This window comes from Haliaeetus leucocephalus, unplaced genomic scaffold (genome assembly GCF_000737465.1).
Source record: "Haliaeetus leucocephalus isolate CR32 unplaced genomic scaffold, Haliaeetus_leucocephalus-4.0 Scaffold880, whole genome shotgun sequence".
NCBI classification, from domain to species: Eukaryota; Metazoa; Chordata; class Aves; order Accipitriformes; family Accipitridae; genus Haliaeetus; species Haliaeetus leucocephalus.
In genome coordinates this window covers 2874710-2887961 of record NW_010973316.1, presented here as the reverse complement: position 1 = coordinate 2887961, position 13252 = coordinate 2874710, and the positions used below count along the sequence as shown (strand labels likewise).

Sequence of the window (13252 nt, the reverse complement as noted above, 5' to 3'; positions counted from 1 at the left end):
CAGGAGACAAAACCAAAGAGTCCAGCTGCTAGAGGCTGCATGTGTCTTCTCTGGTATGTTGGAAGAGAAGTGCATGCTGTGCTGCTTATTTGTTACATTCAGGGAGCATATAGTGTATGTGGTGGGAGTACTAGATGTCTCAGCAGGAGCTCAGAGTTAATGAGTTGAAGATAAAAAATAAAGAGCGCTCAGAATCCTGCTTATCAAATCACTTTGTTGTATGGCTATCTTTAAAGCACTTGTACAGTCTAAGAGACAACTTGAGACCTTCCTTGGGATGCTTGACTGCTGAGGAAACAGGCTACAGTGTAAATCAGCTGCCTGCTTGTTTTCAGAATATTTGTTTTAGCTACAAGAAAGTTTATACAGGTGGCTCATATCATTTTCTAGGAAATTAAATTGCAGTATCTTAATGTTTTTTCTGTTTTTGCTGTTCCTGATTAGTTATATTGCCTTTTTCATGACACTTTATGAATCCTTTAAAACTCTTAAAATTTTCCACATTACAAAGGAATTAATATTTTAAAATGGGAAAAAAACCCCATTGTCTCTTGTGCAGGGCAAGGCATATCTGTTCACATCTGATATTAATAGCATATTGCTGGTAAGAATATACAATGAGTTTAGCTGTGGTGCATAAAGCAACAGTCTAATTTGGGAGCAGAGGTGGTATGAACTCATTCTGTAGAGCAGTTTTAATCCCAAGTGGTTTTAATGACTTGATTTTACTTTGCCTTTTAAAAGTGTGTTATATTGAGAGAAATCTCCATGTCTCCTTGGCTAACTGTCTGGGATTTACTAAGTCTACCGGTGGTCTGGGGAGAAATTTCCCCTGCAAGGATGTTCTGTGTGAGTGTGCTGATTCAGCATCCTCTGCAAAATTGCAGAAGTGTCCTAGTTTTAGCAAGATATTTTATTGAAAACTGTGCAGTTTCTTATTAGCTTGACTTCCCAGCTTCCTGGCAGTGGGGCTTAAAGACTTGGCAGCCTTCCTGGAGGGTTTGATGGTGGGGGATGGGGGTGGATGGAGGCTTCGGGTTTGGGAGCTCTACCTCCTAGACACTTAGGCTTTTCATCTTCCTTGCATTAACCAAGGAGGCTGTTGCTGACTTTGACTTCCTTGTTTCTCATTCAATCCAATCCATGTCCTGTTAAAAGAGGATGGATGCCTCGTTCCCCAACTGATGCCTCCAATACCACAAGTGCTTCTTGCAGCTGTGGAGGTTGCTCCTCAGCAAAAGACTCCAGGACTTTCCTTCTACTGAAACACGAGGGGTTTCCACTCCAGATGCAATTTCTAAATAACAGGGTCTTCTGGAAGCCTACATCTTGCAGGCTCACGTGTCTCATATTTCTACAAGCACTGCCTATGTCTCTGTCCTTTGAAAACTGGACCAGAGTTAGTGCAGTTCAGAGAATAACAGTAGAAGCTTGTGAACAGAAACTTCATTTCTGCAGCCCAGCAGCAGGAGTTCAAAGCAGAGGTTACCTTTTTATCTTCAACCAGCCGTAGAGCTGAGCTGCTTTGCATACTCAGTAGTTTATCTTGACTTGTAGACTAAAAAGATAAATTTGTAGTTTACCGTTGATTGTAAGACTGCAATCAAAAAGTGCATTTTAAGTTACTAGTTAAGGCTTCAAATACAGGAGCTGGTGCAACTGTGTGTCTCCTCCATGCTCTTGACATTTCTAGTGCTGGATTGCCATATACTAACCCAGCGCCAGTGTCCCTGTACTGAAAGTGCAGAGATGTCCCGAAGGTAGTGTTGTAAAAACCTCTGTAGGGACTGCTGTTTATGCTTACCACAGCTCTCGGCTCAAAAACCTGTGTTTAGACTCTGCTTTCTAATGTCCTCTCTGTGGGGAAGTCAACCGAGAGGCAATGTGGAAAACTGTGTCATGGGCTACGGATAGATTCTGCTTGTTTTCCTGGAGAAAATAAAGGGTGGTGGCAGCCATCAAGCTGTCAGCTTCAGACTTCATGCAAGTGCCAAACTCAATTAAATTTTTCAAAATTCAGGTAAAGCAGTAAACAAAGCCTCTTACACAGTGTTGGTTAAAAACAGAGGGATCCTGCTGGTGAAGTAAGTGATAAAATTGGACTGGACATTTCCAGCACATTGTGACAATCAAACCTAGATGGGTATAAAGTCTTTGAATTAAGAGCCATCATCAGTATATCGTTTCATTCAAGAAATCTTATTCTAACAGGCCCTGTCACTGTCTTAGTCCTGCACTTGCTACCCTTGGTTACTCAGCTGTTGATGAGATTGCTTAGCTTGTAATGGAAGAACACTGGCTATCAGCCCAGGCTGACTGCTAGATGAGGCAGATGTCTAAGGGTAAGGATGCAAAATGGGGAATGGCCGCTGGGATTGTTACCTAGGTTTTTTGAAAATGCATTTATATTCTCAGTAGTAATCCAGCAAATTTCCTCTGGCTTTCATAGAAAAAGTAGTTACTTCTTAGCAGCATGGAAAATAGTTGGATTTTTAATGTAATGTTAGTGCGCCATCTCTAGTAAGTGCTGCTCCCATATTTCTTCAAGTTTTACATACTTATATAGCCCCTGGTACCATGGTCTGTGAGGACCCCCATTTCTTTAAGGTCACTGGCCTGAGAACAAGCTGGAGCTAGGGAAGACTTGCTGCCACCTCCTTGCAGCAGATGTGGAGTTAACAGAGACCAGCTTGCCAAAGTGTGAGGAGAACATTGAATCTTCTGAACATCACAGCTCCTGCACCAGCTTCCTCATGGTGCCTGGTTCACATAGCAGGCGAGCGAGTGCCTGGCAGTGCTGATGGGTGATGCTGGTCTGCAGACTGATCTGAGCAAGATGATGACTAAAGAATTCTGACCAGAGAATCACAGCAAAATGCAGACTTCCCATGTGTAGGCAATTAAGAAATGCTGGGATAACTGAGGAATTTGGGGGATTTGGGATGACTGGTTGTACCCTTTGCACGTTGAATGGCATTCAGAGTGTTGTCCTTCACATCTCTTCGGATTTGTTTGTGTCGTGGTTTAACTTAAGCTCATCCCCCCCTCCACCCCGCAACATCCATGTTAGGAAAAGCAAAGTATGAAACTGTGAAGTGCTATTCCATCTGTCAGTTCATAAGGTCACTGGGAAGACAGCCACATTTTTTCTCTTATCTACTGCCATGCCACATACATTTACAATGCTGTCAAAAGTTTGAGTATTTAGTGACCTAGTAGCCTCCCAGTGTCTGTTGAGAGATGCCCTATATTGTCCTCTACTTTGCTGTGTTTCTTTTCTGAAGAGGACTACACCTTCCCCTGCTCTGATATTTAAATAATGCTTACACAGAGTAGTATGTAAAAGAAAACATAGAACTCTGAAAGTCTAGAAGACCTGCCAGATCTACAAGATAGTTAGACTGCAGTGGGGATAAATAAAACAGGATGCAGGGTGTTTCGTTTATGTGTCCCCATCCAGTATCCTCAGGAACTTGAAACATCCTCTGGGGCCAAATCCACTCGTCCCCTAATTCAGAATAACTAAGTACCACCGATGATCTGTGAGTCATCTCTTGGCTGTGGAATCTGTTTTGTATCTTTCTTCTTTCATTATCTAAATAGCTTGGTAAGAGTTTAAGCCTTTTCTTGATTGTGAGTCAGTGCACAAGCCACTCGGAATAATCCACAGGCACAATAAACCCTGGGATTGCAGTCTGTGCTTCAGTCTAGAGGACGTGATTGTAGTGGTGCATTTCTTCAGCGTGATTTTTGAATGAATATTAAAACTTGCATGCAGGATAGCACAAAGGAGTAAACTGCAGGCATGATCTAGTAGGATGACACGTGCTTGCAGGCTGGGTTTAGAAGCCTGAGAGTGCTTTGTTCAAAATGCTGATCTGCCACTCGTTTGTGTTGTTACAGCTGGCAAGTCAAACAACCTCTGGGTCATTGTCTCCTCCTATAAAATGCATGTAATGTAGTTTTAACACTTAAGAAAGAAGGCTAAGAGTATCAAAACATTAAAACCAAGAAAGTGTGTAAGTAGCGGATTGGTGTCAGGACTTTAAGGCATGAGCACCAATTGAATCATTTCCCAGTGGTTGTTGCATTTATAACTGCTTCCCCTGCACCCAGATTCTCCAAAGTCTAATGCCTGGGTGCTTCTGCAAATGCTTTTCCTACAGTGAGGACCTATAGTATCTCCGTCTCTGCCTGTTTTTTGCCTAAAATTGAAGAAACTGATTATTTGTGATATACCAGAAGTTCTATTAAGTTTATTTGAAAGCAGATGAGTGTTGTTACTAGTCAGAAGCTCTCAGAGAGGTCTTTGCTTAGTTGACATGCCCTGATGTTTTCTTTTCTAGTATTTTATCTGTGTGGCTTGCTGCACAGTTTCTTTAGTAACATGGAATTTGTTTTGCCAGTACATTCTGTTAGTTTCTCATTTAACATCCTAACTAATGACATAAGTTCCACTGTTGTTTTTTTCAAGTCGTGCTTTGCCAAGAGATGTCATTGAGGCTATGTAGTGTTTTAATCTATGAAAACTTTATACAGCTATAGATAAAGGTAAGAGGCAATAGAGCAGTGAGATCTGAGTACTATCAATCTTGGTCCTATCCATTTCTTGCAGGGTTGTAGAACATAGTGGTTTTTTTTTAATCTGCAAATTCTCATTGTATTTGTATCTCCACCTGCTGGAGGAATAGTTGGTTATGTGGACTGAAGCACATGGAGAAAACCGGAATTCAAATTTGCAAAGGTGCCAACACCCTGAAAGTTGGGTATTGAGGTGCAAAAGCTTACGTTTTAGATACCACAAGCAAACAGTTGGTATAATGTTGCCAACTCTTGCAGTCGAGTGTTGCCAGTATTTTTTCTTTTCCGTCTCGATGGGGATTTAAGCAAGAGCAGAAGAATACCTGCTTTTGTTTAGTGGTTTAAAAAAAAAAAAAAAGAAGGAAAAAAAAAAAGTGAATGCTTCTCCAGAAGGCTTTGAAACAGACAGGGGAAAAAAGTATTTAAATTCTAGGGTTTGGGTTTCTTTAATTCTCATGCCAGTTCTATGATTTTTGTGTCCTGCTGCGTTCCCAGTGCATGCTTAGGGCCAGTGATACTTTTTGTAGATGCTACTTGATAAATACATATGGGTCTTTCACCAAGTCTTGTTATTTTTCAGTTTTTAGGGAAGAATATGTATATATATACACACACACTTTTATCATTTGTATTATATCCAGCATGCAGAACCTTTATCTTACTTGCTAAATGTCTGCTATCTGCAGGTGGTCTGTAGCTAGCAGGAAAGGAGAATAGGGGCAGGGAGAAGGGTGTGTTTGCAGACAAGGTGCTTAATCATAATATTGCATATAGTGTGGAAGTTGTACCCTGTTTTCTGCCAGGTGATATGTTTGTCTGGGAACAAATATTTTAGCACCTGCTTCCTAGAATACAATCCCATTTCATCTACCATATTATCCTGTGTTGTGGTTTATTTGCGTTTAAGGAGATACAGGTGAATTCTTTGTGGCTGTTACCAATTACAGCTTTCTCTAGCTCCCTCGGTTGGTAAATTTAAAGAAACAGCACTGTCCACAGCAGTAACTAGCAAGCATATTACTCAGTAGCCAGCTAGAAGTTTTGCCTTTCACACAGTGAAGTAGTAATTTCCCCTTAGTTGCACTGAAATGGGGTCTACTGGTTGTCATCCCCTTCCTTGGTAAGCCTAGATACTGGCTCCTACACCTGCTTCTGCATAGTTTCCTGGCATTGCTGACTTTTAAAAAGCCATGAATACAGAGAATGTTGTTGTGTTGCCAAGTCTCCTGCAAACTGGTTTCAAGAGGATGCATTCTGCTTCAATGAAAATAGTGTAGTACCTCTGTGGAAATGTCAGTTTTCTGGGTTGGGGAGGAGAATCACTTGCTTATGGTTTGCCAAGTTTGTAAGTGAAAATAATAGGTGTTAAAATAGTCATTTTATCAACGGAAGTTAAAAAAGATCTTCTGTTAGTTAGATATCAACAAAACCTGAATGGGGAAAAAAAATAAGTATTCCTACACATTCAGCTATTCTGAATGTGTGACAAGACTGTTGTCTACTGGGGAGGAAGGAAGGGAGAACACCTTTAGCTTTGTGATACTGCCAGTGGAACTAAATCCATCCTTTGTGAGGTTTATAGCAAGCCAGTCATGCTGTGAATTCTGTTTTTTTCCAGAATGAAAAACCTGAAGTGTGCTTTTTGCAGTCCAGCACCTTTAGCTTATTATGACATTACTGTAGTGTTTTATTGATCACATCTATTCTTAATTTCTACATGGCATTTTTGAAAAGAGATCCCTGTGGATTAACATGTCTTTCCTTCTTTTGGTTTAACTGATCAAAGATTACTCACTAACCTTGATTTTTCAATTGATTTGCTAGTTGAACAAAAGGTCTTTGTTTCAGGATGTTGAGGACAGCATACACTTCCCACAGAGCAGGTGAAAGTCCATCTCCTGTTGGCTTATAACAGGATTAAAGAAACTAAACTCCATGTATACTTATGAGAGGTGGGTGATCTCCGAGAATGGTAGAAGCTACCACTCCTTTTATGACACTGACCAAGAATGTGAATTTGAGACAAGCCAGATGCTGAGTAAGTTGCTGTTAGTGTTTTATGAAAGTCTTGGTTCTGTTCCTAGAAAAAACTGGTCTCTGCCACAGGATCTGCCACTTCAATGTTAACTGCAGCTTCAGAGGGGCCAGAGGCAGTTGAATTTGTTTACATCCCAGGGCAGCTTGCTTCACCGTACCTGACCTGCATATAGATTGCAAGCAAGTGCATGGGAAAGGCCTGTCCATTTGACATCTATAGAAGCTTCATCTGGAAAGGAGAGTCTGTCATGTAATAGGTATTGTCAGCACCATCTGTTACGGACCTTCCCACGTAGGGGTGTCTTGGATGCTTTGCCCACCTTCTCCCCCATGACCTGTTGATAAGAGAGAAGGTCTTTGGGGCTTTCAGATTAACCTTTCACTATCCATATATTCTAGGTTTCCCAAAAGCACTCTGCACTGAAATCCTGCTTAGGGAACCCCTGATGTTTAGCTTGTGAAAGGAAGACATTTCATTTAACTGTATGTTCTGCCAGAGGGACCTAGCTCTGCTCAGAGCAGATCACTGTATGCAGACGAGGGAGCCCATGGAGAAGTGGGCTGGCCTTCAAGGCAGATGGTAGAGCACAGAAGCAAGCAGGTAATGTGGTGCTCTGTTGGTTTGAGCTGTACATAGCGCTTCTGGAGGATTAAAAGTTAGCAATGTGTTAAGTGTTCAAAGAGGAGGCATCAGCCACCCACACGGTGGTTCGCTTGGATCCCATAATTAAATCTCCACAATTAATTAGCCAATTTAGTTGGCTACTCATTTACTGAAGAAGTTTTTAATATTGAGGGGGATAGCTCTTTGATATTGTTGAAAAGGGGGGGGGGGGGTTAGGGAGAATAAATGCTTTTTCCTTGCCTTTTTCAGCTTATAAGAGTAATCAGAAGCAGATGTGACAGGTATTCAGCAGAGTGTATTTGAGCTAACTTAATTAACTTACTGGATTCATACACATTGATGTAATTCAACTGTGGCCTTTGTACTGTTACACTTAGGCATGTTTCCAAAAATGGTAGGAGTTTTAGTGATCAGTAGCTGAAACCGTGAAACGAGTGTTCACTTCATAATTTTTAACTGGGAGCACAAAACATTTTTCTTTTCAATTACTGCATGCTTTGTAGACTCAAACTTTTTTCTCTGCAGAATGATGGTTGGCTGGTAGTGTTCAGCCTTCTGACCCTTCTAGAATGGAGGCATGAGCCAGTCGTGCTTTGTCTAATGCATCAATTTATCACAAGCAAGTGCAAGAATCGTTTTGAATATTGAAGTAAATTGCTCACTATATTTTCTGTGACCCAGTAAAACAGTACTAAGTGTGTGTATGGGGGGTGGGTGTGGGTGAGAAATCCAAGATGAAAATTCATAATACTCTAGAAAATTAGATTCTGTTGGTGACACCACTCCTTATGATGTTTAAAACAGAGCTGCTATTTTAGTTGAAGATTTAAAGCTTGCACACTTCTGATTTCCTCTTAAATACAGTGTATTTTCTTTTCCTTAATAGAATCAATTTAATGTAATGTTATTCTTCATATCTGCTTGAGCTCAGGAAGCATGAGGTTTGTATTTCAGTAATGAGGAAAAATATTTCAGGAGATGTATGCGGTGTAGTATAGCAGGGAAAAAAATTGATAAGAGTTTAGTAATCTCTCTTGCTTTCTGAAGCGTTGGCATTGTGTTCAGGCTTACTGTAGAGGCCTGACTTCTAAAAGCTGTATGTTTTCATGAAACCACTTGTCATTGCTGTGGCTCAATGAATGTATTTGTGGGGTTGTTTTCAGTTGGGTTTTGGTGGATTTTTTGTTTTGTTACAAAATCAATAATTAACTGTTGTAAAAGCCAGTTGGGTTGTAGACTGTGTTCTGTACTGAATTGGAAGGGGGGAGAGTTTAGTTTTCCAATAAACAATTCTTCAATTTTGTTTCAATAAGGTTGAACCACTTTCTTTGACTGAGCAACATGCTTTTATTCCAGAATGAAGGGCTTCAGAAATTTTTTCATCGAGTTGACTAAATCGACATTCCTGACAAACATTATGATTTCACTAATTCAGCATTTTCCAGTGGAAAACTACTCCATCAGAAATTTAAACCAGATCCAGTAGCTAGGACCACAGACATTTTTAGCTTTTTTCTACTAACTTCACAGGCATTTAAATAAAATTACTCTACTTCTATATAAGTCCTTATTTTCTTTTGAATTACGAACTGACTTAATGAAAGATGTAATTATTTAGGTGTTGATGCCAGAGCATTCAAGGAAATAAAGCACAAACTCAGGCATAAGGTTTGTAACTCCGACCACAGGCAAGATGAGGAAAATATGTGTAACCAGTGTTGGCAGATGGATTTTAATCCTGTTTCAAAATAGATTGAGACTGTGGAGGTTATTTGACCACGTATGCATGTTTTTGAGCAGGCTTAGCTTTAAGCTATAGTTTAAAAGTGTTTGGGACTAAAGTGAATTAAAGCAACAAAAAGCAAGTCAGGACTAAAGGACTGGATGTCAGTATGTATTGGTCTTATCTATATATTTTCTAGGTAATTTTACTGATTAGTGTTTGGGGATTTATTTTTAAAGAATAAGAGATTGATCGTTTACTGTAATGTGGATTCATTTCTGTAAAAAAAAATGCAAGCAGAAGCGGTGCAGTTGCAGCTTAAATAGTGGAGATTCAGTAAACTAGTTTATTTCTAAAACCCAAATATCAAGAGGAAATATGCTTTTGTGCATTTTTTAAAAGCAAGCCCTTATTGCATCAAAGGTTGAGCAACTACCTAAAAGCTCTCTAAGTTTTAGTTTAATGGTCCATATAATGGGAAACATTAAATTCGCTTTAGCATTTATCCCTCTAGTGTTTCCAAACACAGGTTCCAGTTCTGCCAACACTATGGATGTTTAAGTTTAACAGATGAAGAGTCTCATACATCTATCACAGGAAAATAACAGAACACTGATTTGAAGGAGTCCTGGGCTAGAAAAGAATTCTTTCCAAATTAATCGAAAGTACTCATGCATACACCTGTGTATGGAGATGAAGGTGGATTTAGAACTGTTATTGTTTTCCTGTGGAAAAAAAAAGTGAAATACAAGAACCACCACAGGGTCTCCTCCGCTCCAGCATTATAACATGCTTACTTGATTTTTAATAGTTCCTGTAACACAGTACCAGCATAGGGAATTTGTCGACTGAGAAGAAGGGAAGAGATGGAAGGAGGAACTTTTTAACGGAATATTTTCTGAGTTAGTGTGGGTTGTGAATGCTGATGCCACCTGACAGAAGGACTGGTTTCAGTAAGTGGAGGAGGATTTTATGTGGTGGACATAATCACTTCATCACTAACAGATGAGTAGCACTGCTAGAATACCACCTGGAATATTTCAGGCAGGAGGAAGCAGCTGAAGAGATTTCTTTGATTCTGAAAGCAGAAGTATTGAAAATGCAAATAATGTTTGTTTGATTGTCTTGCCTCTGATGCAACTGCTAGATGTTCTCCTTTCATTCCATAAAAAGTGGTAAGAAAGTCAAGATGACCACTGTTATATACATTCTTACAGTTTTTTACATTGAAATACTTTTCCGGGAGATGATAAATGCGGCTCTTAGGCTACCACAGCATTAGGCTAAGACCCTTGAAGTACCCCATCACCCCCTTCCCTCCCTTCTTGCTTGTAGGTTCTGCAGCATTTGGCAAAGTATCAAAAATCTATGGAAGCCTTTAAAAAGGTACCTTGGGGTTACTACTGCTAGTATCCAGTAAGGCTGAAGGTAGCATAAGCAACACTGTTTCCTGGCAGTGGTTTTGTAGCTTATTCTGAAGCACAGACTACTGTTGACACATTCAGTTCTTTCCTTCTGTCTTTCAGAGCTCAGTATATTGCCTGCACCTTGCTGCTTATTCCTGCCCATTTTCACCCTGCCTTTTGACTTAGTGTCTTGCTACCTCACACCTACCAGTTCTGTGCAATCCGTTATTTTACCTTCTGTACTTTAAGAAGCCTTGCAAATAAGCAGCTAAATTATCTTTCTTTGCAGCTCTCCTCTTTCTAGTAATTCCTCTTACTACCTATTAATCAATCCTCAGTGCATCCTTCTCTGTATTTATTGCTGTGTATCTTCTTTTGTTTGTGTTGCTTATCTGATATTTAAATTATAACAAGGTAAGGACTTTGCCCTCTTGCTTTGTGTAAGTACACAGTGTGCTCAAAATGTTTAATAATGTGTCTTGCATTAAAATGTATAAGCTCAAACTGTCTAGAGATATCAATACTAAGAATCTTACTAAGACTAAGAGAATAAATGGAGGAGACCCTTGTATTTAGTCTAGTGTTAGTTTTGTTTGTGCATCTGTATCATGCCTATTGCGCTGGAATAGAATTTTCAGGGGTGTTTCTTTGTCATAGGATATATCAAAATAATGATTGGAAACAGTTACATTTTCTCTGGAAACTTTTGACAGCTGTTTCCTGGCCCTAATTGAAGGTTTTTTTTGTATTCTTTGTATTGTGCACTATAGCCTATGATAAGTGGAGGTAAGTCATATTTAGACTACCTGAAGTTTGTAGGAATATTTTTCCCATTGCCATATTGAAGAGTGTCTCTCACTGACTTACCCCTCCCTTTCTGGTCTAATTTGAAGGAAGCGAGTAAAGGAGAAGTTAACCTTTGTTTCTGTGTATTCTTGCAGACTTCACCATCTAGAGATGCCTCCTTTCCATATAAAACTCAGTTACCGTGTATGGTGCCAGCCTCCGCTTTGACCAGTAGTGAGTACAGCTCAGAATCTAAAATACTGGATTATGTGCAAGAGCTGGACTCTTCCTTCCATCCAGTCTTATCATTCCCTTCAGGTAAGTAACACTGTGACTCTTAACAGTGGTTTTTCTTGTGAGAGCTGTAGTGTTTATGGACTAACTTTTCTTTTGAGTGATTTTTAGAAATTAATTCTCTTACAGAAAACCTCACACTGGCATACGTGAGTTTAAACTAAATGAAAATCTTAACTTCATCCTGACATTTGAAAAACACACCTTCTAGGTTTCCCATACCAGTAATGTGATTACAACCAAGAAAGATTGGTCAGGGAAAAGGTACTTTTTGCACATTTCACGATGTGTCTAATTGAGTTAGTGTTAGTCCTTTAGATGGTGCTTTTGCCAACACACTACCATATCTTGGTTGTGTTGTTTTCATAAGCAACTTTCAGTTCAGGCCCTTTGGACTAGGTCCATAAAGCTTTATTTAGGTTTTCTAATTGTTTTTGTGATAGTCAGCTTTTTTGGTGATCTTTGAAGTTTATGGTTTCTGTCATCTGATTCTTTAATCTTTTTGAACAATAATGCAGATGTTGTTGCTTGTGACTCAGCCTTGAAACTAGTGCAGGTGTGACTTGACAGCACTTGGGGCTTCAAAATAGCATATTAAATGCTGTTATCAGCAGAAGGGATTCATACTATTGGATTTGGGGCGGGGGAGGCTTACGTTAAGAGAAACCTGTTTCTAGGTAGTTGCTGACCAGTACAGGAATTCTGCTTTTTTTGAGAGGGCTTCTTTGCCACAAAATAATCCTGAAGGTGAGGCTGGGACTTTCATGGAACTGTTTGAGTCTTTAATCAAACCCACTGTCTTCCCAGAATGACAGTGTAGACACTGCAGCCTGGTATTTGAAGCCAGGGATTAAAGTAAGTCTTGGGTTTTTTGTCACTGGCCAGTAGAGAAGACTGAATTGTGGACATGGAATCCGAAGGAGGTCTCAACTCTTGTAGGTTTACCAGGGTTTACATCCCATGTATGGGGTAAAGAGGAGATTATTTTGAGGAGCAGATAGGGGAAACAGAACACTCACTCCCAAGAGTGCAACAGCAGACATCCCGGTCAGCAGGACTCTGTTGTGGAGAGAAGAGAAAAACACCTCTTAAATCTTTCTTCTTTACACACACGCTCCATCACTTACCCTGTGACTCTGACAGCCCAGCTGGACAGGAGCCAGGGCGTTAGAAGTCTGTTCAAGGATAGTCATATAAGGCTTGCCCCTTGTGTTCATTCTTACCTTATTCTTAAGGGAGACTAGGAAGTTTAACAAGAATATTGACATTTTCTTTTCTCGAAAAAAGATTAATCATCATGAAAAACTGAAAGGCTTTCGATTGCATTGTGACTACTCTTGGTCACTTTGCCAGGATGGAGGAGGAAAAATGTTGCTTTGGCTTCATTCCGATACCAAGAACATCTTTCTTTTGAGAAATATTTGCTCTCTTTTCAAGGAACCTTGCTAATAGTAGTTGTGACAGCAAAAAAGTGCTAGACCTACTATGTCCTGCTCACATGCAGTCCTTGTTTTTGAGGAAGGCTAGATTCATGCTTTGCTCTGTGCTTTGTGTACTTTGCTCACTCTATCTCCTCATGAAGACTGCTAGCCTGTTGGCCAATTTCATGTTTTCTTTGCAACTTCCTTAGTTATCCTTTTAAATACTGCATGTGGTGTGCCCACATCTTTTATCACCCTCTTCTGAATAAAAAAAGTTTGTCAGCAGAGTAAAATAAAAGGGTTTTGTTTTAATTTCCTCTGTCTGTTAAAAGGTATTTGTTCCATTTTGAAACTCTGGGAGTTTGATTTTTTTAGTATG

General features: G+C 39.8%; 1 protein-coding gene across 3 annotated transcripts in view; it reads left to right on the top strand.

The window, feature by feature from the left end:
• KANSL1L (KAT8 regulatory NSL complex subunit 1-like) overlaps positions 1 to 13252 on the top strand; it is a 64882-nt gene that overhangs the window by 31354 nt on the left and 20276 nt on the right. For all 3 annotated transcript variants that reach the window (XM_010583245.1, XM_010583244.1, XM_010583243.1), the window contains exon 7: positions 11314 to 11476. In XM_010583245.1, coding sequence (XP_010581547.1) covers positions 11314 to 11476 — 163 coding nt within the window. The remainder of the gene's footprint in view (positions 1 to 11313; positions 11477 to 13252) is intronic.